At 37.8% G+C, this 26,916-nt stretch overlaps 2 protein-coding genes across 4 annotated transcripts; one reads left to right on the forward strand and one right to left on the reverse strand.

The window, feature by feature from the left end:
• Positions 1–3: 3 nt before the first annotated feature.
• LOC130641868 (uncharacterized) lies at positions 4–12,748 on the reverse strand. 3 transcript variants are annotated; one of them, XM_057448870.1, is made up of 7 exons: positions 12,516–12,748; positions 4,472–4,618; positions 2,044–2,152; positions 1,748–1,866; positions 1,218–1,338; positions 915–987; positions 4–303 (listed from the first exon to the last, which is right to left on the reverse strand). In XM_057448870.1, exons 2-7 carry the CDS (start codon positions 4,612–4,614, stop codon positions 161–163), a joined length of 708 nt encoding a protein of 235 aa, XP_057304853.1. In that variant the 5' UTR covers positions 4,615–4,618; positions 12,516–12,748; the 3' UTR covers positions 4–160. The 3 variants fall into 3 exon arrangements, with proteins under 3 accessions (XP_057304853.1, XP_057304852.1, XP_057304851.1); XM_057448869.1 differs by having other exon boundaries at positions 12,512–12,748; XM_057448868.1 differs by lacking the exon at positions 12,516–12,748 and adding an exon at positions 5,673–5,810.
• A 7,867-nt stretch (positions 12,749–20,615) lies between these two features.
• Positions 20,616–21,375, forward strand: LOC130642332 (uncharacterized). Its single transcript, XM_057449421.1, has 2 exons — positions 20,616–21,263; positions 21,346–21,375. The coding sequence occupies exons 1-2, from the start codon at positions 20,616–20,618 to the stop codon at positions 21,373–21,375; spliced, it is 678 nt and encodes a 225-aa protein (XP_057305404.1).
• Positions 21,376–26,916: the final 5,541 nt, after the last annotated feature.

Genomic DNA, 26,916 nt, shown 5'->3' on the forward strand with positions numbered 1-26,916 from the left:
ACATATAAACATCTAATAATCTAAATTACCATTCTTACTATATACACAGTAGTTAGTATACAAAAATTATTTATAAGTATGAATATCAAATTATACTTCTTCTAATTAAAACGTATAAACCGATTACAATAAAAAATATTTTTAACTACGTAAACACATATTATGCAGGTTCCTCCAACAGCCTTTGCCTTTCAGCTTTATTACTACAAGGGTAAAATTTTGCATATATGATAATAAACACAACTATGATAACAAACAACACTGCAGCCGTTATCCCAACAATGTACCAGACTGCATTGCTTCCTGTCAAAAAAAAAATAACAATTACAACAATTATAACAAAAAACATGATGCTAGTATAAGATTATAGAGAAATACGTGAAATTGAATCAGCACAAATTTGAAGCTGTGGGGAAACGTAAATTCGTTGGAAGTAATATCTGATATCTTAAAAAGATAAATGCAAGACAAGTTTAAAATTTTTTTTAAAACTTGCAAAGCCAAATTTAATTTTTTCAACTCTCATAAAAATCTTCCGTATTTTTGTATCTTAAGAGATGCAGGAAATGCTTTGCTTTGTGTAAACACAAAATAAAGAAACGGCTTTCACAATAAAAGTAGATTGAAGAATCTATAACTGACTAGTGAAGAACAGCATAAACTCACTAAACTTTAATTTAAAAGAACGCCTTATAAAATTGTGCTTAAAACTACATCGTAAAAACATAAACAAAAAAGTTGTTGGTAATTTCGTTAGGAAAGTGCTGCATAGGATAAATCAAGCATTTTTACATGCAACTAAAGCTGTAAAATTTTAATAAATTCAAAAATGAAAATTGAAACTTTATGTAAACATCCAATTGACAAATCAATTGGATGTTTACATAAAGAACCTTAATCCTAAAATGTCCTACCTTTTTTTGGAGCTGCTGAAGATTCATTTGGACATCCATTGGGACAGCAGCAACGACTTTCAAGCGAAAAGTACTGAAAAAAAAAATAAACACATGGTTTTTGGCTCTTAAAGAAAAAATATATACAAATTAAAGTGATTAACATCAGTATAGCATCACACAGCATTTTTTAATTTCATTTTTTCAAAATATGCCAGCAAACAATTAAAAATGCGTCCTTGATTTAGGTACAATTTTTTCAAGAATAAAATCAGGTTCCTAATCTACTAATAAAAATTCACACGACAGAAAACATATACATACCCAAGTTAACTGAGTACCACGAGAAACATTGACATATTTAAATTCAGATTCGTTTAATGGCAGAGCATGGTTGCATATCAGTGATATAACCATACCCTCCTTTGAAGACGATAGAGCATCCCTATAGAAAAATTATCTTTATTGTCAAAATATTTATTTTTTATCTTTCTTTTTTTTTCTTAACGAAATTAAAGGATTATGTTGAAAACAAATACAATTTAACAATATAATGCAACTTAATAAATCTGTTGGTTGCAAGTATGAATTTTGAAAAATAAAAACAACAAGTTACAACGTTTTGGGTGTCATAACCCATTTTCAAGTATCGCAATTTTTTAGAAGATTTAGTTATACACTTAATTGTTTCCATGTTACAATTAACTAAGAAAATAATAATATATAGTTCAGAGATTTCGTCATTTAAAAAACAAGACTTAACTTTTTTTATCATGCATATAGATTATTATTGGCAAGTTTAAAAATGAAGTCATTCTTAAGAACTGTAACACGGTTACAAAAAAATCCTATACCTGTAATTTAATGTCATATTTGAAACAATAGGCTTATGATAATGTTTTTCCACTTTAAAGTCACAGGTTCTACCAAGCCCAACACATTCATGAAGAGATCCATTAAAGAAACGTGCTGTCTAAATCAATGTATAACACAGCAAATTAACACATTGGAAAGGTTTCAAGATGGTAAAATATAAGAAACACATACAATATTGTAACTATGAGGACAAAACAACACTGTAAGATATTGATGATGGACAGACTTTTAAACAAGAAAATGAACTGTTGGTATAAAAATTAACAGTGCTAACCGATGTTTGGTTACATGGCTTGTTCGGAAGAGACATATTCAAATAAAGGCTAAACTTTCCACAGGGCTGAAATGCATAGTACCATTTTTCAGTATCTCTTGCAATGAATCTAGAAAAAACATAACAATATTGTAGCAATCTATGTGTCAATTTGGATTTATTCTTTTTTTGCATATAATCAAGACAAAAATAATTTTTAATTTCTACTGAAATGGGGGCTACTGTACACTTATATAACATTTTGAATTTACTAAGTGTACCCTTAGTGAGTTCCTTCACCATCCTTACTTTTACGGCAGTATCATATAATTAAATGAAAAAATGCAAAAAAAAATCAACCCATTCTTCTGAAAAAGTTTTCTCTTCTTTTTTGTTTCCTGTTACATCCTCTTTTAAAAGGCTGCCATAAAAAAGTCTCTTTTATGCACATTTATATACTTCTTAGTGTGTCTTTATTACTAGTTGTTACAGGGGATCCTATCATACATATTTTATGCATTTTCTGCATCCTTGGCCGCCAGTGAAGTCTTTATTACAGAGTGGTCAGAGTTCAAAATAAATATTTTATCCCCAGTGACCACCGTGACCACCGAAAACTTAAAATGGATGGTGAAATCGATTTGTGTTGTGTGTAGTAAAGCAGGAGTCTTAAATTAAACTTTGTGACAACTTATAGGACAAAAATGTGTAAAACTGAAATTCCACGCCAAAAAACACACATATTTTACCAATAATAAGTGAATACTTTATTAAAAATTTGCATCTACAATTTTTGTAAGGTGTAAAATGTCTACTTTCAAGGGTTAATTCAAAATGATTTTAATTATAGTGTCAAAATTTAAGATTTCTCATTTTCTTGTAAATTCTCATTAGCGCTGCTATCTAAACTTTATTTTTCTTTGTAAAATGTTTTTTCTAAAGTTAGTTTCATAATATTAACTTTAGGTACCAACATGCATTTAGCATAAAAAAATTATTTGAAAATTTTGTCGCAGCCAACTGTATTTAGCTATATACTTTCACTTTATAGGCACAGGTAGCTAACAGCAGTCACAACCCTATGCGCAGCTGAGTAAAAATGAGATTGATGAAGATAACACAAAAATAAAGAACATGGGCTACAAGCAAGCTATCTATAGCTGGCTTTACTATACTACCTAAAAATCTATGTTTGTAGCCGAAATCGAAACAAAATATATTTATCTTAACCCATAGAAACATATATATATAAAACTAAATAAAACTAATGCAAAGCATTATGTGACTTGATAGCTAGCTATAGCTTGTCTGTTATGTAAACAAAAATGTAAATGTAAATCCTTTTCCAATAATTGTAGACACAAGGAAAGAATAAGAATGATTTATAGGGAGAGGACTGTACTTAACCTCTAATTATAACTGTATTATGTCTGACAGTACATCGAATCGCTACTTTGTGTAAATGATTATTTGTGGATTTTTTAAACAAGTATTTAAAATTGCTGATAATGGTTGATTGAATGGCTGTCACTAGAGCAGCAAATTTTATATAATCTGAAAAAAAATTGCTAATCTTAGAAAAATCATATGAAAATGTGCCGTAATTCGAATTTTATTTATGTGCTTTCTCTTATGGCCTGCCAATTCCTGTTTAAAAACATTCCTATTAGAACAAAGTGGTTAGGAAAAACAGCAAAGTGCTGCGTGATGGAAATATAAATTGAAGTGTCTGGCCTGGCCTGTTTCTTCTCCAAAGAATTGACTGCAAAATGTCAATGGTCATTCTCAAAACCATGTTTTTGATGCAGATTTCGTTTACATAAATAACTTTTTAGAGACTTTCCTTCCAAACAGACGTATAAATAGTAAAAAAAAACAAAATAGCCTTAAGCTATGGAGAATAACAGCTGACCATATGCAGTGAAATAGTAAAATGATCACAGTTGATAACATAAAGAGTAAAGTAACACCAATTCATAGTCATTCATTTTTCCGTTGAATTACAGAACAACCTACTAGGTTCATCGTACTGACTTCAACTAAAATTAACATTGTTTGAGACACTAAGTCCAGCAGAAACATGGACAAGTGAATTCTAAATGACAATTTTATTTTAAAAGTGGGTGCAAAACTATATCATTGTTATTTAATGCTCTGCCCACAATTATTTTGCCAAGATCGTATAAAAAAGTTCCAAGATTAAAAGGTGTGAGAACAAAAAAGTGGAAACTTATTAGGGCTGTTTTAGGACAATATCAACAGGACACCCAAATATTTTGCATGTGTGTCTCTCTTAAAAAGTCCTGCAGAATTCCAAATCAAAACCAAAAAATTCTTTTTTCAGCAATTAGCTTTAATTTAAAATAACCTCTACCATGGATTTCCCTCATAGTCTAACAAGTCTAAAAAGCAAACTTATCAGGAAAGTATAAAATAATTTGTTACTTACCTTGGATTAAGATTTACATTCTTCACAAGTGGTTTGAGATTAATATACGCATTAGTTCCATTTATTTGGTAATTGCATCCATCACCTGATGCCCATGTCGAAGAAATAGCATTTGCAACAATTAAAATAATGATGGAAATCATTTTTCTGAATAGAAAGTATGAAAATAAAAATTACTATATATTCCAGCATTGAGTCTCTCAATTGTAACAACAGATAATATGTATTACAATGTGGCAACAATATGCTTCTTATTCTTCACAACGTAAACTGTGAATATGTTAAGGTGAAAATACACTTGTACAATTGTGCTTTAAGATACAGTTCTTAATGTCAAATGCAGCATGCACGTAGCAATCTATCACCATCAATGAAATAATATGCTAGACCCATCATATTGTATTATAAACAAGCATAACAACATTAAGTGAGTTCAAAAATTAAAAAAAAAATGCACATTCCTGCCACTGATGATAAAAATATTTTATCGTAACATTTTGACATACTATAAAATGTCAAATATACAGCGCCTACATTGAGCTCATGCCCACAAGAACATTTCTTTCTCCATGCTTATTTTGCGAATCATGTGAGATTCGTTGTAAGTAAGAATAACCTGCAAAAATTGTGCAAGAGAATGCCATGTAAAATTTGCATGCACATGGACGAGTTTAAATGCACGAAAACTGTCAGGCACAGTTAACTTATGTAGTGTGCTTGAAAATTTACATGCGTAAAATCATATTTTGCGAAGCCCTGCGTGTCAACAAAATATTTTCTATTATATACCAAAGTTTGGCACAAACATAGAGGTTTATAACTTTTTTTTTGTTAATTAATGTGGAGTTTTTTAAAGTATACAGCTCAAAAATTGCAACTGTTTTAGTATTTAGATAAAGTACCATCTTTTACTAGTGGAATTTGCAAGAAAAAAATGCAATGGAAGCAATATCACACAACCCATTCTTAAAATAAAAATAAACATATTTTATGATACGCGTTATTTTAATGCTTTTTTTAAGTTGGTTGAACTAAGTTGGGTTATTTAAATTCTGTTTTATAAGTTATTACAGGCATTTGTGTTAATTTCCTTTGTGTTAATTTTGTGCCTCGTCAATTTCCTGGAATAAAGTAGTTGCTTCTTTAACGTCCTGGATATTTACGTTACACTTGTTAAACTCGCAATATGTGTATGACTAACCTGTAGGTTATCTTCACAGTTCTCCTAATAACACAACACCAAATAGACCCAATTGATTTACACACAACACAATATATACCACTATTATAAACACAATGATTTCACCAGCAAGATTGGTTCAACACAAGTAAACCCCACCACCAATTGATTCTTATTAGTTTATGAAGTTGGTTTGTTTAAGAAATGTATTCAAGCATCTTTTCACGAAGGGGACAAAAAATTTGGAAACACACGAGGAATTTAATGCTCATGTATACTTTGTTTGGAATATGCTTTTCTCATTTAAACTAGTCAGTTGGTGGACAATAAATGACTCGGAATGCACATTGGAAAAAGGTGATGCCTTGTATAAATCTCAAAATACAGGAATGTTTTTGTCTGCAACAGAAATTCCTAGGTCTATTATCATACAGAATTTGATTGTGCCACTTTATTTTGCTGCTGATTTTTTTGGATTTCTTCATAGTGGTTTAAATGCTCATTATCAGTGGATATTCATTTTTAATTATACCTAGTAAACGTCACTACTACTTGATAGACTCTCATGCCCTGGATGAGACAGGCATGCCATGTCCTACAGGCACTGCGATCATCTTGAATTTTTTCAATACATTTCAACTAGCTTCTTATATTTTTGAATTATATTACAAAGCACCAGCTATACAGTATGAAATCCAGTTTGTAAAAGTAGAAGATGATTTTATATCTGCTGCTGAGAAAAGCAAAATAGTTGCAATTCACAAGTCTGAAGGTCAAGCTTTGAGGAAATGTGCATCTAATACTAAGAACAAAGCCAGTGAACGGCAACAACATCAACATACAACTGTGAAGTTGAATCCCACTTCCAATTCAAATTGCTCTGCATCATGTTCAAAGGTTAATTTTGAAACTGCGGCTTTGGTATTAAGAAAACCCAAAAATGTTAAGAAACAGAGTGTCTTCAATTTAACCAAATATAATTTGCTATATATCATAAGTGTCCGTTACACGTAGCAAAGTTTCCAATAGCAAATAACATACAAGTATACTTCTGCAAGTACTTGTACAAGCAATTGTGCAAGTTTTTATACTTTCAAAAGTTTTGTCGAACAAATGTGAGTTTTTGTGCGCTCATTTTAAAAATGGTTTGCAAACAAGAAGATGTTATTTTAATTCTGGCGCTATCACTGACAGTAAAAGTGAAGATAAGTCAGTGTAAAAAAAGAAAGCAATGCAAACGTTCTTGGGTGCGACCATGGTTATAAGACAGACAAGCGAAAGGGGCTTGCAATAGCATCCTTAGTGAATTAAGATTACAAGACGCTGAAAATTTTTCGTAATCATCACTATTCTCCGGTGTACATATTTTTTACATTTTTGACAAATTCTTTGAAATCATTCTACCAAACAATTGTTGTTGGGTTTCGCTTTCATTAGGACTCATCCAATCACTCTAACGCTTTTAACATAACTCTGTCTGGAACAGATACATCTTGATCTTTTTGACACTAGATGACTTTTTTGTTTATGGTTGAGTGCCGGGAAGTTTCATTATCACCATTCGGATGTTCGTCCACATTGATGTTGGATTCTGCCGTGCAAGGTGTAATATAATCAGATAAAAAGCCTGCTCCACTTTTCTTTGAAACATGGACTTTAATTCTATTCTGTCTTTGACTGGCAGTATTAATTCGTTTGAAATCAACTCCAGTGCTATATTTCTTCTTCTCGCATTATGATACTCTGCGTGGTTTCAGTTAAAAAGGCACTCGTGTAGTTGCCACTCTGCAATTAGTTTTCCCACCATATTGCCGTCCAACTATCAACTTTCTTTTTTTATTTATTGTCTCCATCTTCAACGAAATATTTTTCATACACACCACAGTTTAATTTTTTACTTTCATCAATTCCATATCCTATTGGCTCAATTATAATGAAAATAACAATGAAAAAAAAAAATTAAAATTATTAATACCTGTGGGTGGACGGAAGGACCAGCTAGACATAGACAGACCTGGTGGTGGAATAATGAGGTTGATCAGTGTATAAAGGAAAAGAGGAAACTTTGGAAAGAGTGGAAGTCAGGTGGTAGTAAAAATATTTACTTAGAAGCTAAGCATCGTGCTCGTACAGCAGTGCATAAGGCAAAATCAGAAGCAGAGAGAAACAGATTTGCAGATGTGTTAAGAAGGGAAGACCAGCGCAATGAGGTATTCAAGATAGCAAAGCAAATGAAGAAGACTAATCAAGATGTTGTACGTGAGAAGTGTATACGTAATGATGAAGGTGTTTTGGCTAGCACAGAGGAGCCGAAAAGGGTACCTTGGAAGAATTATTATCAAAGGTTGCTTAACACTGAGTTTGATTGGGATGAGGATAATTTGTCTGATGACGATGTTGTAGAAGGGCCAGCTATGCAGATCAAGACAGAATGGGTAGTGGAGGCTATTAGGAAATTGAAGATTGACAAGGCTGCAGGAGTATCAGGTATTGTTGCAGAGATGGTAAAAGCATCTGAATATATTGGAGTTGAGCTTATCAATTAAGTCTTGCTAATCAGAATATAAAGGATGGTGCTATTCCAAGTGAGTGGCAGTCGAGTGTAATAGTGAATTGTTTCAAGGGCAAGGGTGATGCATTAGAAAGAGATAACTATAGAGGTTTGAAGTTGGTTGATCAAGTAATGAAAGTTATTAAAAGAGTGATTGATAAGTTACTTAGAGAAAGAATTGATATAGATAAGATGCAATTTGGTTTTGATCCAGGGCGTGCCACTACAGATGCAATATTTTTACTCAGACAGCTTCAGGAAAAGTATTTAGGAAAGAGAAAGAATTATATTTTGCCTTTGCAGATTTAGAGAAAGCTTTTGAAAGAGTGCCACATAAAGTTATTTGGTGGGCTATGAGAAAATAAGGTGTGGATGAGTGGCTAGTTACGATGGTACAGTTTATGTACAGCAATGCTAGAAGTCGTGTCAGGATTAATGATTCACTTAGTGATGATTGTTTGCAGGAAAGGGGTTGGTAGTAACTCAATATTTGTCAGGCTAGCCATGTAAAATATGCACATCTATCTATCTATCTAGTATTGGTGGAAGGTTAAGAGCTGACATTCAGTTTGTAATGCAAGTGTTGCAAAGGTGAAATTATATAGACTGAAGTTATTCCAGCTTTAATGATGTACAACAGTGGTTTGTTAGAGATAGTTGAGAACTTCTGTTACTTAGGTGATATGTTGGGCAGTGAAGGGGTGTTGGAAGAAGTGTTACTTGCAGGATAGGTTCTGCTTGGAAAAAGTTCAGAGAGTTACTTCTTTTGTTGACCAGCAGAGTCTTGTCAATTGAGTTAAAAGGTAGGTTGTATGAGGCCTGTGTAAGAAGCGTTATGTTGTACGGTAGTGAGACATGGGCAGTGAAGCAGGAAGAACTTGACCGTTTAGAATGGAATGATATGAGAATGGTTAGGTGGATGTGTAATGCCAGTCTGAGAGACAGAAAGAGTTCAGATGAGCTAAGAAGCAGGCTAAGTATCCGTAGAATTAAAGATGTTATCCAGATAAGAAGATTGAATTGGCTGGGGCACTTGGAAAGAATGGAGGGGGATAATTGGGTAAGAAAGTGTAGAGACTTGACAGTTCCTGGGGCAAAGCCCAGAAGCAGACCGAGAAAGACTTGGAAGGAGGTTATAAGGACAGACTTGATACAGAGGAAGTTGAGTTTAGATCTAACACAGTCTAGATCAGATTGGAAGAGGGTCATTAATATACCCCGTCCAACCCATGCTAGCATGGAAAACGGAAGTTAAGCCAAGAATGATGATGATGATGATGATGATGATGATGATGATGATGATGATGATGATGATGATGATGATGACGATGACGATGACGATGACGATGACGATGACGATGACGATGACGATGACGATGACGATGACGATGACGATGACGATGACGATGACGATGACGATGACGATGACGATGACGATGACGATGACGATGACGATGACGATGACGATGACGATGACGATGACGATGACGATGACGATGACGATGACGATGATGATGATGATGATGATAGCAATCGCCTCGTCATTATATAAAATTGTTTCAGATCGTTTCGAGAAACAAATTTTTAATTTACGAAACGATTATGAAACGATTTAAAATAAAATAAAATTTGTGAGTTAAAAAAGGAAAAGAATGGGAAACAAATGGGAAACGATTGGGAAACAATTTGAAATAAAACTTCTGAAACGAATTCTAAAACGAATTGCAAAACGAATTTTGTTTTTCTTTGAAGCTTAAATAGAAAACAATTAAAATGCAATAACAAAAATCGATTCGTAAAAATTATTTAAATCAAGCGATGATTTATTTATAAAGTAGCGGTATGGTAAATTACACCTCTTCTGTATAGAGCATTTTTTTCAACTTTCCTTAAAAAACATTACAAAAGTATATGATGTACTTGTTAACAAAAGTTTATTCTGCAATATGACAAAAAAATTGAAATATTGTAACACATTAAAAATATAGTCAAAAGTCTTAAAAAGTAGGTGTGGCCAACTGTGAAGGGGTTAGTCTCAAAAGTGTAAAAGTTTTCAGAAAAAAAAGGTCCATATGTTCAGCATAGTCTGAATTTTAAATCTTGTGTCTCATTTTTTTCTCAACTTTATTTGTTTTGAAAATATGATGTAAAACATCTATAAGATCATGAAAATAACACTCAATTTTTTTTCTTTTTCTTTTGATCACTTTTGCATCCAAATCCGATGACAAAAAATTAAAATGAGATACACGATTAGAGATCAAACACTCGTGAAGGCGGAAATGAAAATTTCGTGATGTCATCTAAGGTATTTTTGAGACAGATCCCTTTTAAGTAAAGTAGGCAAACGAAAAGTTTATAAAAAATTATTCAGAGGATTTGTTAATGAAGTTTTTTCTGTAGACATGTGATTGTTTACAAGAAATTGAAAGAGGATATTTAATTATTAATTAGTTACTTAAAGTGAACTTGTAAAATTGTTATTCAACACATTTTCTGCATAAGAATGCCCCGGTGACAATAAAGCGAAATAAATAATTCTCAAAGCATTTGTTTCTAATATAATAATTTTTTTTTCAGCACAAACTTTGTAAATCATGCAGCTTCAAAATGGTGTGCAGAATTTTTTTTTTGGTTTTTACATATTATTCTTTTGATAGATGCAGCATGCTTCAGTGCTACTTCGCACGCTTGGTGTGCTGAAGAGAGAAGCACAAAATACCAGTGGCTTTCTCACTTGTTGGTCTGTCCTCCATTGTGTATCATTTACACACAATTCAATAGCAATGCTGAGGTAGGAGTCAAATGTGCCAACTGTCTTCTTTGCTTCAATACTGACCCAACTGGAACACTTGACACAGGCTGGTTCCTTAATGCAATGATGTTCTGGTACCGTGGTTAAACTACACAGCCATGACAGTTACACACTGAAGGTTGATGGTACCACCAAGGTTGAGGCAAAACAGACAATTTCTACGGAAGTTTCAGCCTGTCTTTCCTGACATCATCAGCTGTGCTGTTCATCCTACAGGCAACATTCTAAATAGAAAACCTGAAGCAATGCCACTAGCCACTTCCATGCCACCACTGGCCATGCCACTACTTTAGTCTACTGAAACGCTGCAGTCAATGCCACCAACAGTGCTTCAGCTGCCCTAACAAATGATAGAACTGTCTGCACAATCAGCACAACCTTTAACCAATTACTATCCTGCTAGCATGTCGTTAATACCTCATGCACCAAACCGCTGACCATCACATCATCTGTCCATTCAATAAAAGCTGATTACATTGCTTTAGCTCCATCGTGGTTCCAGGTCGTCCTTACTGAACTAGGCGTCCTCCACTGTCATACAACCAGAAACTGGCCTTTGGACCTAAATTTGATGACATCGAACTGAAGGGGGATGAAGAGATATCTGAACTAGCAATAAGGCGTTCTATTGTATTACTATATTATGTATATATAATACTGGTGGTGATAGATAGATAGATTTTGAACAGAGTCAGACAAAATACAGCTATTATTTTAGAGATTTTAGATGAAATTAGATGAGTATATTTTGGTTAGTATATAGTTTAAATGATCTTTATTTAACCGACTAGACTAATAAATTATTCAATAGTTCAATAGTCAGTAGTTATTGTTGGCTGAATGAAAGTACCCATTTATTTTGTCAGTACTGGTAAAATATCACCACAAGACATTGAAAAAGTTCTAAGGATGACCAGTTTTTAAAACTTGAAGAACAATCTTCTTTAAGTCAGGGTAAACACCTAATTAGGTGGCATGACCTACTTAGGCGAGTCGTTTAGTTAGGCGACGTGATGTAGTTTAATTAGGCTACCCATAGTCTAACTAGGCGAACAAAAACTTTCTGTTGTAAATACGTCGAAATCATTGCGTTGCAGTGTTTACCTCAATAGGCGACACTTAACCTAATTAGGTTATATAATTTATTTTAACATAATTCTTACTTGCGCGCGAACATATCGAAAGGGCACGAGTGACAATTTTGGAATCATGGTCGTGTAGACTATCCATTCTGAACAAAGATTTTTCGCGATTTTTTCTTAGGAATGCCATTAAAGAATGTAATGTCTTAACTAGGTTATATATGGCCTAACTAGGCTACAATAAGTCGCCTAGGTGGTATGCCCTAATTAGCCTACCATCGCTAATTAAGTGTTTACCCTGACTGTCTGTGGATTTGGGTAAATCTGTAAATATAGAATCTATTTCCTTAGAGTCTAGGTACCTGCCATATCTAACTTTGCAGTTATATAAGAAAATATATTATTTACTTACTTACACTGCTGCTGATAATGCTAGCTGCTAGCTAGCTCCCTGTCATCACAACGAAAGTGAAAGTTGTGTTGGTGTAAGCTAAAGCTAGCTGTCTTATTAATTGCTGATAAATCAGAAGACACCTATGTCAAAATGGCTGTTTATAAAGAGAAAATAAGGGTAACAGGGGAAGTTGGGAGTTCGTTGATACCTTGCGACACCTGGCATTTGTGCAGTTTTTGTCTCGAAAACGAAAGAAGACAATGTTGATTAAAATCAATCCCGTGACACAGGGTGCGAAAAATCATTACCTCAAACTACTTTCAAGGGGCTACGGAACGGCTGTCGGATTTCGACTTTAGTGACTTACACGACAGTCGAGCTGATGGCGGCGAACAAAAATGGCTATTTTTCCGGCCTGTATGTAATTTACAGACTCAAACATATAGATATATCTAGAATTTTTTTTCTTTTCCAGCCTTGGTAATGTCTTCATCTAGGATAAGTATTGCTGAAGTATTTCTTTGTTATATACTTTTCGAAAAAAAATATTGAACCAGGGAGCAAAGTGCGCTGGTCTGTTCATTGCGCAAAATGCGTTTGCCGGATTTTTATTATGTGCGCGGAATATACGGAGTCTGAGCATTTTACCGGTTCATAGTCCTTTAAGCTAAAACACGCCCACTTACTATTTGCGCCCTAGTGCAAACCCCGTCCCCAGGCTTGTTAGGCTATTAGCCTGAACAAGGTCGGCTGTTTAAATATAAGGCCGGTGAGAGACAAAACGCCCTGGGGACCAGGCTGATCATTAAGGAATGAAGGAGTTGTCTAGTGTATGCGTAATAACAACAATGACATGAAATCTGGTTGCCATAGTTATATTTAGATTCGAATTTAACGAGTAAATGGTCTCACCATATCTTGGTTGTATTTTATGACAACAAGAACAAAGCTGCACCAAATAACGAGTAGTAGTAGGGAGTGAATATAACCAGTTTTTATTCCTCCTACACCTTTTAATAACAAAACCCTGCTTTCACCATTTCCACCACCACCTCATCCAAAAACAAGTAAAAAACGAAATCATATGACGTCATCAACGCATACGTGAAATCATAATAATACAGAATATAAATGCCAATAACCAACACAAAATAATATTAAATGTATATAATATTAAATGTATATAATATATACTCATATTATACAGAATATCAGTAAGGGAAATTCCTTAAGTCACCCATTAGTAACCAACACAAAATAATATGAAATAATATTAAATGCCAATCACCAACACAAAATAATATTTAATGTAAGATACATGGCGTCATCTGCCAATCACCAACACAAAATAATATTAAATGTAAGATATATTAAATACTAACACACAATCATATTAATGAAATCATATGACGTCATGCGCAATAGCGACTAACGGGAATAATGCTGACATCAACAAAAAAATAGAATTGAGTAAGGAAAGTCCCTTACTCAAGGATCCCTTGCCGAGGTCGGAATAATAAAGATGAATTGGAGACAAGAAAGATGGAAGAAATTAGTTGAAGAGAATCCCCTGCTGGTAAGATTGCAATTCAAGACCCAGGAAATGTGCAACAAGGTTGTTCAAAAGAACCCCTGGCTATTCAAGTATACCCCCGACAGGTTCAAGACGCGGGAAATGTGCACAAAGACAGTTGAGGAGTATCCAGGGATGCTCAGACATGTTCCTGACAGGTTCAAGACACGAGACATGTATAATATGGCGGTTCGAGATAGACCTCATCTACTCGAGTTTGTTCCGGACTGGTTCGTGACCCGGGACATGCGTAGTAGCACTGATCCTCGATTGCTCGAGGCTTATCGTCAGCAGAAAGCGGAGAAGGCAAGGATTAAGGAGGAGATACTTCCTATTGCGTGGCATCCCGACAGAGTTATAGGCTGGTGCTTTTTGGAAGATGAAAAGGCGGACCTCAAGCTCTTGTGGAGTAAATAAACGATGAAGGAATATTGCGATAAATGTCATATTGAACTTGATAAATATGATAGAGATGCTCCTGTGGTAAAAGGCTAGTTATCTGTATGAAAATGTTATGTTGGCAGCACTATATAATGTATATAACGTACAACGGAGGATATTGCAAATGTAAAAATCCTTAGTTGTGCCCTGGTTACTATAATAAAGGATGTTTAAATTTTACAATGAATCAGTAGAGACAAGGGATTTCTATAGTGAACCAACAGTACTTGATATTGACGATGTTAAGCTTGAGAATATAATAATTAGCGATCCCATCCAAAACAAAAAAGGCAAGGATGAAGGCTCTGTCATTGGCTTTAAACATAACAATAAGATATCATCGTTGCTAATCATAACGCCAAAGGGGCTGTATTCAAATGGTTCATCCAGATATGACGATGGATCTTCGCTTACCATGTCATTCGATATACATCAGCATCCTGAATGGTTGAAAAAATACACTTGTATCCTGGATAGGATACAGCAATTGTATGGTAGTAAATTCACGACCTCATCAGTGAAGATGGTAGATACCTGAACACAACACAGAATAGGATGGTAAAATAAACACATATTTCTATGATAAACCAGTACCACTAAAGCAACCTTGTGAATGCATCTGCATTTTAAAAATATCTAGTATTTATAAACAAGGGAATAAGCATTACCCGCAAGTCTTGCTTGAGGAGTGTAAATACAAGCCTGTTCAACAACCCTTAAGGACACGACATCTTATTGATTCAGATGAAGAGGAACCATTTGTTGTGGTCTAATAAACGTGAATGATTTGAAAAGAGAAGCTCGGGAATTTGGTATAAAGGGTTATTCTACGATGAAAAAGGGTGAAATTATAGCCGCAATTAACAAGATAAAAAATATAGATATTGCAATGCAGACCGATGGTCCTCATTGTAAATCATGCTTAGAAATTACGTCAATGAAGATCCTAGAGGATTACATCAGAGGTTTGGAAGCAAAACAAAAGTGAACCATTATATATGAAGGTGACCTAATGATTGATGCCAATACTGGTGAAGTACTTGGTACCATCTAATGTATATTAACAATACATTAGAGTATGTTGCATACGCGGGTGGTTCCTCTAGATACCGCTGACATACTGTGCAGATTGAAGTTTTTTAAGCAGTTCATCTTTTGCCTCCTTACGCCCTTTCGCGACAAGCTGCTGTCGCTCCCGTTCATTGATAGAGTCCACGATTTTGCGTGTTCGTTGTCGGGCTTGCTCCTTTAGCGGCATGTACTTTTGCTTTTCCTGCATGATTAAGCTGAACTCGTGGTCGCTAATAACACCATTCTCCACAGCTTTAGAGATTAGGTCAACGATAGCGTTGAGCTTGGTTTTCGCTAGTAGTCTGATGCTCTCATGCTTCTTACTCTTGACACCTAGCCTCTTCCCAGCGTTCCGTAGACCGGCTTGCCCTAACCCTATGGCGATAGTGATTCCTCCCATAGCCACGGCGAGTGGTACAGCGATACCTGAGAGCATGCTACCAATACCAACGCCTGAAGTTATCACACTTACCGCTAGCAGGCCATTGTCAGAGAACCTAACCCACGTACCATGCATTTTGAACTTTTTGGCGAGCTTGTCACGCTCTTTAATCTCGGCCCGCAAGTATTGTTTCACTTCTTCGTTCCCAGTCTGTACACTTGACTTTCATCAGTCTCCGTACCCTCCAGAGGTGCAGAAGGTAGGCTTGTATAAAGATTAGCAATGTCTGTCATTTATTCTATGAGCAAGTGCATGGTAATTCCAACGAACGAAACGTTCTTATCCTCGTGATATTCGTCTGTCAAAATGAACTCGAGACGATCGGTGGATCCTTTCAAAGGAAGATATATCGGTGTATTAAAAGTCCACGTAAGTATGTCTCCCCATGCGTTTAGCTCCTCTCTTTCTTATCTTGGATTTTTTACCATCCAGCAAGCAATCATTCTCATCTAATTGAGGGCAAACAAGCCGTAACCTATGGTATGGGTCGGTTATATAAAATGAATCGTTGTCACCCTTCATATAGTATTTTTTACTGGAATCGTAGGATAGACCCAAGAGCTCTTGCAGTTGTCGATGAATCACCACCGTGTACCCGTCATTAACACGGAGTCTGCAGAGTCCATTTTTCAGAACAAAAAGTTGTACCTTGCCCTGTGCCTGGGTATTGACGATGGCCGCGATATCTTCAATCTGGTACAACCCATTCATTATTTCAATTCTAGTAACCGTCTGATCGGGCCCTACCTTACGGATGGTAAATCATTGTTGCTGTAAAGGTTCAGCCACGTGGGTCGAATGCTGATGGATTTCAGGGCTATCCTCGCGTCCTGCCCTAGGTAGTTCTCAATTCGTAGGTTTCTCTATATCTGTGACATACAGCTGTCGCATCTTTCTTTAAAGAAAGAATGAATATTTACTCATACAACTCACGGGCAACGTATGCCTCCAATCATGGGCGTTATCTCGAGAGACTCAAGGGCTCGGATCTCATAGTGCAGGATATAGTAATAGACGCGAAAGGGTCATCATTCAAGGTGAAATTTCCTGATATCTTCGTTGACTATGTTTTCCATGCCAACCCTCCTATCAACGAATGGAAAAATCACCATTTCAGCCTCTGGTCAACACAATTGAACTTCGCTGTATTTTGCTCGACATCAGCATGTGGAATCAGCATGCAAAACCTAACGTCTTCATTACCCTCTTGTACGTGCCGTGTATCGATTCCATGTGTATTTTTAAATTCGGAAGATCCTCGAAGAATTGGAGGTATCGTTGCCAGGCTCCTCCCGATTTAATTTCATGAACAATCCGTTCCATATGAAAAAATTCAGGCAAATGGCACGTGAATTTGGCGTATCTGGTAGTGAACACGATTGGTAAAATGAGACAATTTTTAGCTCCTGGCAAGCTACTCGCGATATGCACGAAGCAAGGTCGACTATAGTGTTGCCCATGGCGTCTACATGATACCAAGCGATATGTCACTGAGGATCGGAAATATGGCTGGATTTATCAACAAGATCCTGATCAGTCAGGACCATTTCAAGATTGGTATCAATCCAAATATCAACGCTCCTCATGCTGTTGTACCAAGGAAGAATCATCAACGTCAACCCTCCAAGGTACAACATCCTCCACCAGCTCCATCGTCAGCAATAGCTCACGAGGAAACTAAGGCTACCATTATCACTGCAGGAGTAGGATGGATTCTTGCATATATATGGATGAAGAGATAGTTGTCTGGTAAGTTAGGTGGTTTACCAGAATAATCTATGATCTCTTCCCACTCCTTCTGTTCCCCACGTAAGCCACAACTATACCTACAGCACCTGCTATGGCCATCCGGAAGAAGAATGAAACGATCGTACCAATAATGCCCGGTAATGCGGTCCCAGCCTTGCCTGCTAGATATTTAAGGAACCGTCCTAGTATTTCCAGCTGCTTTTGAAAAAAACCTTTACCACCTGTACTTCCTCCTGTTCCTGCTGCACCACTACCATCTGTTAGTGCAAGGACCAAGGTCGACACGAGCAATCCAATGGCATTCACGATGCTCGCTATAGTTCGGCTCCGCTCTTTGAACAAAATGGTCAGTTTTTCCCGTAAGGGTACATCATCACCAGCAATCTTCATCAAAGTATCTTTGATATTTTTCAGTTGGAAGATAGTATACCATGTGCTTCTTGAATGGCCTGATTTTCACCCCTGAACCGCTCAATGTCCTCCTTAGTCTTGGCTATATCATTATCCTAGATAGCTAGCTGTTCCCTGGATACTCCAGGTGTGGCCTTCTTGCTCTCGAGCTCTTTCACTTTAGCTTTTTTATCTCTGATCTGAGAATCATATAATATTATTTTCGCTTCTAGCGTCTTCAGGTTGCCACTTAAAGTCTAAAGCTCGTGGTTAAACCTCCTTCTTTCACGTTCGTCTAAAGCCTCTGTAAAGGAAGTATCCTCCATCGGGCTTTTCGTTTCATCTATAACATTCTCGAGTATCGGCAGCATCTCGATTTCACCGGGGTTGTCATTGATGGTATCAATATTATTCAGGAGTTCCTGCGCCATCTTCCTACTACCTTTGTTGTGTGTTGAATGTTGATCGAATCCCATGGCTCGCAACCTACCAGCGCCCAAGGCTTTTTTTATCACTCCCATGGCTCTCAACTCACCATTTTGTTTCGTAAGCTCTATCCCATCGTAGGTAACCCGGTACCATCCATTTCAAAATCATCATAATGTCTAGCGAGTGGTTGACCGATCTCCCCACTAAGAGCTTCGTAGAGTCCATCAACCTTCGATATCAGTATTTCCCGCCTCAATGACACGGTAAGGCTGCCTCGTGAAGGTGTCGCGGGCTCAGTGCTTGTTTCTTGAATATCCTCGGGTCGAAGAATCTCGCTCTCAATGCTGAACTCCTCAGGCTCCTCTTCTATATCTCGTTCTAGCGTAAAGTCATCCTCAAATCCTGGATTATCAGCCATTTATTTCAACCCATGTACCTGTATAAATAAAGATGTCTGTTTTTGGAACAAAATTAGATCCGCATAAGGAACTGAAAATCAAGTATGGGATGAAAGGCAAACGACAGAGAGTAAAGGTATCTCACGTGCCATCCGCAATCAATCAAAATGAAGATTTGTATGTGGACATTCCTAACCTTGGTCAAAATGATATGATATTTCCCAGCTCAATCAAGCTGCTGTTCGACTTGGAATTGACTGGTACCAACACCAAAGGTACCATCATTAGCAATATCGGCAAGGCCCTGGTACAGAGCTTACGGGTTACGCTGAACGAAAATGAAATACAAAACATACAAGATTACAACGTACTCGCAGTGTACCGTGATCTTTGGATTTCAAAATTTGATAGGGGCAATAATCTAATTTAGCAGGGGATCAACCCCAATGATGGCACCATAAGAGCTCTACAGGTCAAGGCCAGTGATCACGGAACAACAAGGACAAAGCCATAGCCGAGGCCTACGCCAACACGTTCTGTATGCTGGTAAAAACGAGGTCTTCTATAACCCCAAGATCGAGAAAATCTCGATAACTATTGAAGGTTCACCTAATGAACTGTATAGACACGCCATGCTCCCGAAAGATCACATGGAAAACGTCGTTGAACGTTTTGGTAGCCACGATTCGGATATGACCATTGGCCAGTTCTTTAGTGAAAGATACGCGCTGTTAATTGATTTCCGCAGTAGTCCAGATCACAGCTTACATGGTTCTGGGCGCCACCTCCAGAGATTATCGGACGGCATAACCTTGCATATAACTAAAAAAGCAGACGGAACTAGGGATATACGCTGCTATGTGTACTTGCTCCAAGATGCGCAGCTTAACATCCTAGACGGGCGTTTCCATAGTGTTGAATATTAAGATATTCAGTATCACGCGTTATTCTATGGTATTACCATAGAATAAAGATGGCAAGTCTCGCGATTATGGCTGGCGGGGCGTTGATTAACGCGCTCGCGTTCTCAGGCTAAAATTATCTCTTCAGTAAGCTCTCAGGTCATGGCGAAGAGGAAAGGAGACGTCATGATATCGCGGCGGAGAAATTACAAGCTGCTCAAGCCCAATGGGTGCGGGATAGACAGAAAAAAATAGACTGGTATAACCGACGGCGGGAGGAACAGCGGGAGGCCGGGCAATCTCTCAAAGAATTGGACGAAGGAATGCGACAGTACTATATCGTTACAATTGAGCGTACCCCAAAGCTCTCAGATTTTTACACACATAGCAAAGGCCAAAAAGACGGTGAACTCACGTTCATCGTATGGTCCTTGGCCTTCCGCGGCTTCGTAGCGTACAAATGGATGTAATAACTTTTCGATATGTAATAAACATGTCAAAATCACATATTGTTACAGCCGAAGAAGCTGAAAAGCTGAGTCAAATCTACTACCAGCCCGAACATCTCTGGACCGGGAGAAAAGCTATCAAATTGCTCAGCGAGCATAGTGGTCTATCAAAGAAGAAAATTATTCACTGACTATCTCGTCAACTCCTATGGCTCAGGCATATCAAAGGCCCCAAGCGTATCAACTACCCACATTTCACTATTACAAAGCCGAATCAAATGCATCAATTTGATCTCTTGTACATGCCCCATGATAAAGTATATGGAAATGCCTACAAATACATCCTCACAGGCATCGATGTAGCTTCGCGCTACAAAGTGGCTAGACCATTGAGGACCAAGGAAGCCAGTGAAGTTGCGGAGATGTTGAAGGATATTTACAAGGCAGGACCTTTACGATACCCGAAGACCTTCCAATGTGACAACGGTTCGGAATTCAAATCAGACGTGACAAAGCTGCTTGAAAGCGAGGGTGTCGAAATAAAACGTGATACTACCAAATACCATCATACATTTACAGCCTTCGTGGAATCTTATAATAAGGTACTCTCACAAAAACTCTTCAAGCCTCAGGACGCGCAGGAGCTGGTCACTGATGAAACTAGCAGTACATGGGTGAAACATCTATATAATATCGTAAAAAGCATGAATAATACCAAGACGGCTATGATCGGAATGAAATCTTCAAAAGCCATTAAGCTTGATGAAGTCCCACTCGCGAAAAGCAAGGAGTATCCAGAGGAAAAGCCTCTACCCGATGATGGCTTATACTTATACCTCCTGCAACCCGGAGAAGAGCACGGTGATGCTAAAAGACGTGCAACGGATGCCTTGTGGAGCAAGAAAACGTACAGACTCAATCGTATCGTACCTGGTACCCGTCTCCTATATTATCTTGATGGAGGTCCTGATAGAATTTTTGTGGAGGAAGAGCTCATGCTAATAACAGAGGATGTTCAGGTACCTCCGGAGCATGTGAAAGAATGGTAAATTTCTCGATTTTTTTTTTCTTAACACACAAAACCACGCGCCTCTAATCTTCAGACTCAGGATATTGAAGCCTGATCCATCGTCTTTTCTTTACAATACCACGGCGTTGAACGCGTTCACAGTAATACGGAAGATGGTTGTACTTATCATCTTCCGGTGTTGTATGCTTGCGAAATATCATAATAACATTATCCTTGCCCGCATCATTGGCATGTGGCACGTATCTTCGACGGAGTCCTGCAATTTTCAATGTTCGGAGATCAGGCTGCTTCTCTCTCTCATGGAGGTCTTCCTCAAGGTTTGCGATAGTTACGTCCCTTTCTTGAAGATCATCGCTGAGTATTGCCAGGGCTTGACGATGTTCTGCGATTTCATTTTGTAATTTTTCCACACCTCTTTTAGTTAGCCATTTCATGACCTCAATAGCCCTTGGTTTTCAAGATCTATGTACAATCTCTAATGCACCATCTAATGTCACGAAAGCCTCGTCTCCGGTTACTTCCTTGGACAGTGCGGCTAACGCACCATCTGTTATCTCATGACGAGGTGTGGTTTTTACATCTCTGTATGTCGCCTTTATATCAACAATACCCAGAAATCTTCCCAGATCAGCACGTTTAAACATTGGTTGGCCCTGATTGTTTACCAATATCTCAATGGTAGGCAATGTGTTAAATAAGGTAAGTGACATTTTATTTAATTTACATTAGCCCAACCAGGATGATCATTTGGACAGACATGAATCCGAAAAAATACATGGTGTTCCTGTGGATCCTTTCTCTCTCCAAAACATCCCTTAGCTCTTCGTCAAGGGATTCCAGTTGACTTTCCAGATAAGGGATACTATCCATCTCCTCATGACAGGCTTTCAGCTGATTTTCTAAGGTTCTGATGTATGACATGTTTATTTATTCCAATATACTCCAATTTCTAGGGTGCTCAAGTCGAATATACAAACACGCATGCTTTGACTTTTTGAGTTGAGCTTTAATAGCTTCCCGATCCTCGATAAGGTTGCTCTCGTTACCGATCTGTATGAGGTCCGATCTCTCGCAGGGATACCATGTAAATAGCATTTTTTTCTGCCTTCTGAGGATTTTAGGGATTGCCGTATACGATTGCGTCAACAGCCATAACGAATGCTTCCTGTGCCTCCCGCTAATGGCTAATTCCAATAGCGGTTGTCGACGCTTATCCAGCGATTTATCAGCGATCATATCGTCGACGATGAATAGGCTTTTTTCACCTGCTAAAACCCTCGATAGTTGTTCTATCCAGTACAAGAGTTGATCTCGTGGATCAATAAGGAATACATATGGATCTCTCCAAAGTGAAGATCTTTCCAAGTAAGTCTTGTTCCAGCGGATGGTGGGGCAGAGTATCACTATATTGTGAAAATGACCCTTGTACTCATTTTCTAAAAGATCGAGAACTCTTTGAGTTTTTCCACAAGAAGTAGAGCCTGTGAATATAGCTGTGTGAGGCTGTAGTATAATATCCAAGGTCATTTATTCAACTTGTGTAAACCCGAGGGTATACACAAACCTTGTATGTGCTTACTTAGGTTTTGGAACGATGGAAGCGGGCAACCAGCCCTTACTCACTGCTATTTCACGTGACCCCCGACCAGCGGTACTAGGACTCGAGATTCCTAAAAATCGCTTACCGAGCATTGCGTTAGCGAAAGTAAAACCGAGATCAACCACAGTCTCATATATCATATCAATGATTTTTTTTTGCTGAGGAGTTACGTTTGTAGACATGTTCATTATATCCTATTTCATCTTAAAAATATCAATATCGTGGTTCATGGTAAGTTTTTCCTGAACCGCTGGTGCAGGCTGCTGGGTAACAGCGGATTTTTTACGAATAAAATAGTAGGCGATTATTGCAATAATACCTCCACCAATGTATATTCCACTGCTTGACTGTACAGAACTTTCTCCAGAAGAGGTTTTGACTGGAGGTTGTACAGCATCCTCTTGTTGTCTAAGATCTTCCTTCCTCTTCTTTATCAGTGCGGCTAATTTGTGCCCTTGGGCTACTCCACCAGAATGCTTCACTGGTTTTGTAATGACCCTCTGTTCTTGCGATTGTTCAGTGCTCATTTTTTATAACTCGTTGGAGTTATAAAATCATTTCCCTTTTACAGAAAGATGGAGGGCTTTAAACCGTTTCTGCCAGCGTATCCTATTTGATGCATATGTGGGGCCCTCACTAAATTACATGCTTGTGGTGGAAATCGATCAGCTGCTGGTGTCAGGATTTCCAAAGCGCGTGAGTAGGAGTCACCGTAGATACCGCACCAATCCGTGTACCGCGATTTTATTCTGCTATTACCTAATGAATCTGCCATGATGCTTCCAATTTTAAACACTTCGCGATTGTGCATGTATATCTTTGATAGAATATTTCCCATTGTTTTATTGCTCCTCCTCAATCTCTCTATTCTCATCAGTGGACTTTGAGAGCTGAGTATGATTTATCGTGTGCGCGGCAACTAAAAGAGGCGCTAAAAATTTCCCGAATGCTGTAGAGACGAGGATTCCAAGCTCGGTCATAGATTCACGGATGATCAAATCATTTTCTAGATCCTTACGGAGAGCATCGACATCATAGATGGGTACAAAATTGCTTATGGTTTTGCTATACAACCCAAGCGCGTGAGTGCTGATAGCTCTCGCTGTTGCTTCTCCTTTAGCCACCAGTTCGCGTTGAATATATACTTATCATATATTTTCTCGATAACTTCAGGCGATACTTTGTCCAGGAAACCTTCGCTACATTTTTAGGCAGTAAATGTGGCTTGGTCTTTCGTATATCTTTCAATATTTGACGTTTGTCTATTTTTTGATCAATTTTTTGATCAACAGCCTATCAACATTTATCTCCGATAAATCGTGAGCCATGTTTATTATACGTTTGTACCGATAGAAACAAGCAATGTTTACTACGTATGGGAGGAGTATTGATATGAATCGATAGCCCTTCGATTGGTTTTCATTTTTCCACAATGGCTGCATGTTGGTATAATGTAACCGCGCGTGCTGTATCTCCCTACTAGGAGGAACACCATTTTCTTGATATTAAATAGGGATTTTGTGATCGAATTACCACTGCCCTCGGTTTCCCCAGCACATACCATCTGGAAATTGAGCCTGAATATGGCCAATAAATGTGCAGATCCCACACCCAAGGTACTCCGTGGATGCTATCTCTGTGTCTCTGTTTAGAGCATTGCGAATCCTATTTAGAATGAGGTGATGCATATATCCAGGGAAATCGCATGCCTTACAATGGCCATGCTGTTTCCCATGGTGGCATTTATTGCGTTCCCTTGTCGCCTTCATGCCGTCGAGGCATTTGATGCACCATTTTGTCCATTCGCCATTCCGTTGGATCTTAAAATTATCAAAAGAAGAAGGTTTTTACAGCTTGTACAGCATTTAGCATCCTCCATTTGTTGTTGTATATATTGATAGTATATACAAACTTTAGGACAATAGTCATCACTTATAATTCTAATGGCTTTGTATGAATACCATCCTCGAGCACTATCCTCTTATCGTAGAACGCTGATACGTTATCATGCCTTGGTTATGAAACCGGAAGCCCACATTTTTTGCATTATCCAGCTCTCCTTCAGGGCTCCCATATACCTCGACCATGTCAATTCATTTTGCCTTTTCGACATTCCTCTGCAGAAAAATTTAGTGGCATCTTTACCTTCGACGAAATAACACTTTGCGGTCAATGCAATCATCCTCGAACCGATGAATTCTTCTTTGAACAGCCCTCCGGTGCGGCTTGAATATTTATCGGTGACTAGCCAGTTTTTAACATCCTCATCGTACTGCTTGACTAATTCAGGACGAACAACATCACGTAAGTTATCTCTGGAGGTTGCAAAATACGCGGAGTCTGTATTTAAAGTTACTCATAATTTTTTCGATCTACGTACTTATCCAGGAAGTCATAGTAAAATTCGAGCATCCGCAGCTTGGCCAATTGATATACATATATCCCGCATTGGTACGCTCTATTAATGGAAACGCCTTGTTTACTCCGTCTTACTTCGTACGCTTCTCCAATTTCTTCAAGATCCTCCAGGTATGTGCATCTACTACCTTTTCATCCTTTGTAAATGTGGTATTGTTATGTCTCGCCAAGTCCTCTATCATTTTCCCATAAAAAGAATTACCCTTTGGCTTGGCTGTATCGCCCACGATACTTTTATCAGGGTTCTTATCAACTTGGCGCCACGCATCTGCTATTTCTTCCGGGAACCAGGCGAATGGTTTATCGCGTTTGTATTTGAGTATTTGATAGCAAGCCGTAATTTTTAAACCATGATTCAGGTACCATTTAAGCAGGTCAGTACAAAGCAGGATCTTCTCAGCTTTCATCACTCCCAACAGCTTCCTGGTAACAGGGATATGTTTTCGCCCGGTCTTGTTTAAATAATCGTGCATATGCTGCGGAATTTGATTTTCAGCGATCTCTCTAACCACAAATAACGGAGACATCTCACTAAATTTGTCGTACAGCTCAGTAGGCACCTCAATATCAACTTGAGCAAACCCGAAAGCGATCCATCAAGAATGTCTCGAACCAGATCATCTATTTTTTCAGCAGGGTCTGCCAATTTTATTAGCTTCTCCTTGTGGCAAGGGAAATCTTGGAGTAGTGTGCTTGGGTGAAGCATATTGGCGTCATATCCTAGGATGGTTCTGCATTTTTTCGGTTCGTTATAAATATGCGATCTGATACCTGTTAGATCACTTTCGTGGTACCTGCAAAATACGATCGCGGGGCCACATACCATGCCCGTTTGGAGGAGTTTATACGCCTCGTTCTTTGTACATAGTGTACAAGCGTTTTGAACCTGTTTACAATCCTCGCATCGGGCTTTGGTGCAACGAGCCTCACATTTATGCTTACAGGGATCACCCGGGGCATAAAGCTTTATATCCGGGTTCAACCGCAATGATTTATTCAGAACGTAGCGCATTGACACACCCGGGATTCTCACTGCATCTTTTAGAATGTCAATCTCATCCTCGTAGTACGTGTTACGGGTCTTGTCTACAGCCTCGATAAATGTGACAACGTCAGCCATATTGTATTCACCCAACCAATCCAGCATCGTGACGCATTCTCTTTTAAAAAAACCATTCCTGAAAGTCTGGTAATCTTCGGGTGAGAGGGTGTTTTTACCACTGAGTGTGCTATAAAATGCATCATGATCGACTGGGCCAACATGATTCAACTTTTCGTAGCAGGACAACCACTCGTATGGGAACACGAGCTTCTCGAGATAGCAATCAAGCGATTTGCACCATTTTTCATAACTCAGACCTGGTGCGAGGAAGTTTTTTATATCGATAAATTTGAACCTCGAGGTGGTTAGAAACATGTAATCATTATCCTTTTTCGCTACTTTAATATTATCATCATCCGCAATTCGTTCTACAAAATACCTCTTTATCATGTTGATATCGTACTTGCCACTGTTAAAGCCTATCACTGT

Source organism: Hydractinia symbiolongicarpus, chromosome 4 (genome assembly GCF_029227915.1).
Source record: "Hydractinia symbiolongicarpus strain clone_291-10 chromosome 4, HSymV2.1, whole genome shotgun sequence".
In the NCBI taxonomy this organism is placed as follows: domain Eukaryota; kingdom Metazoa; phylum Cnidaria; class Hydrozoa; order Anthoathecata; family Hydractiniidae; genus Hydractinia; species Hydractinia symbiolongicarpus.

What these genes read in the sequence shown, in the direction of transcription:
- LOC130642332 (XM_057449421.1), top strand. Translation starts at nt 20,616, where the DNA reads ATGCATCAATTTGATCTCTTGTACATGCCCCATGATAAAGTATATGGA. An exon ending in CGTACAGACTCAATCGTATC is followed by an intron (nt 21,264 to 21,345) that starts GTACCTGGTACC and finishes TGCTAATAACAG; the next exon opens with AGGATGTTCAGGTACCTCCG.
- LOC130641868 (XM_057448870.1), bottom strand. Translation starts at nt 4,614, where the DNA reads ATGATTTCCATCATTATTTTAATTGTTGCAAATGCTATTTCTTCGACA. An exon ending in AGCCATGTAACCAAACATCG is followed by an intron (nt 1,867 to 2,043) that starts GTTAGCACTGTT and finishes ACATTGATTTAG; the next exon opens with ACAGCACGTTTCTTTAATGG. An exon ending in AATATGACATTAAATTACAG is followed by an intron (nt 1,339 to 1,747) that starts GTATAGGATTTT and finishes ATTTTTCTATAG; the next exon opens with GGATGCTCTATCGTCTTCAA.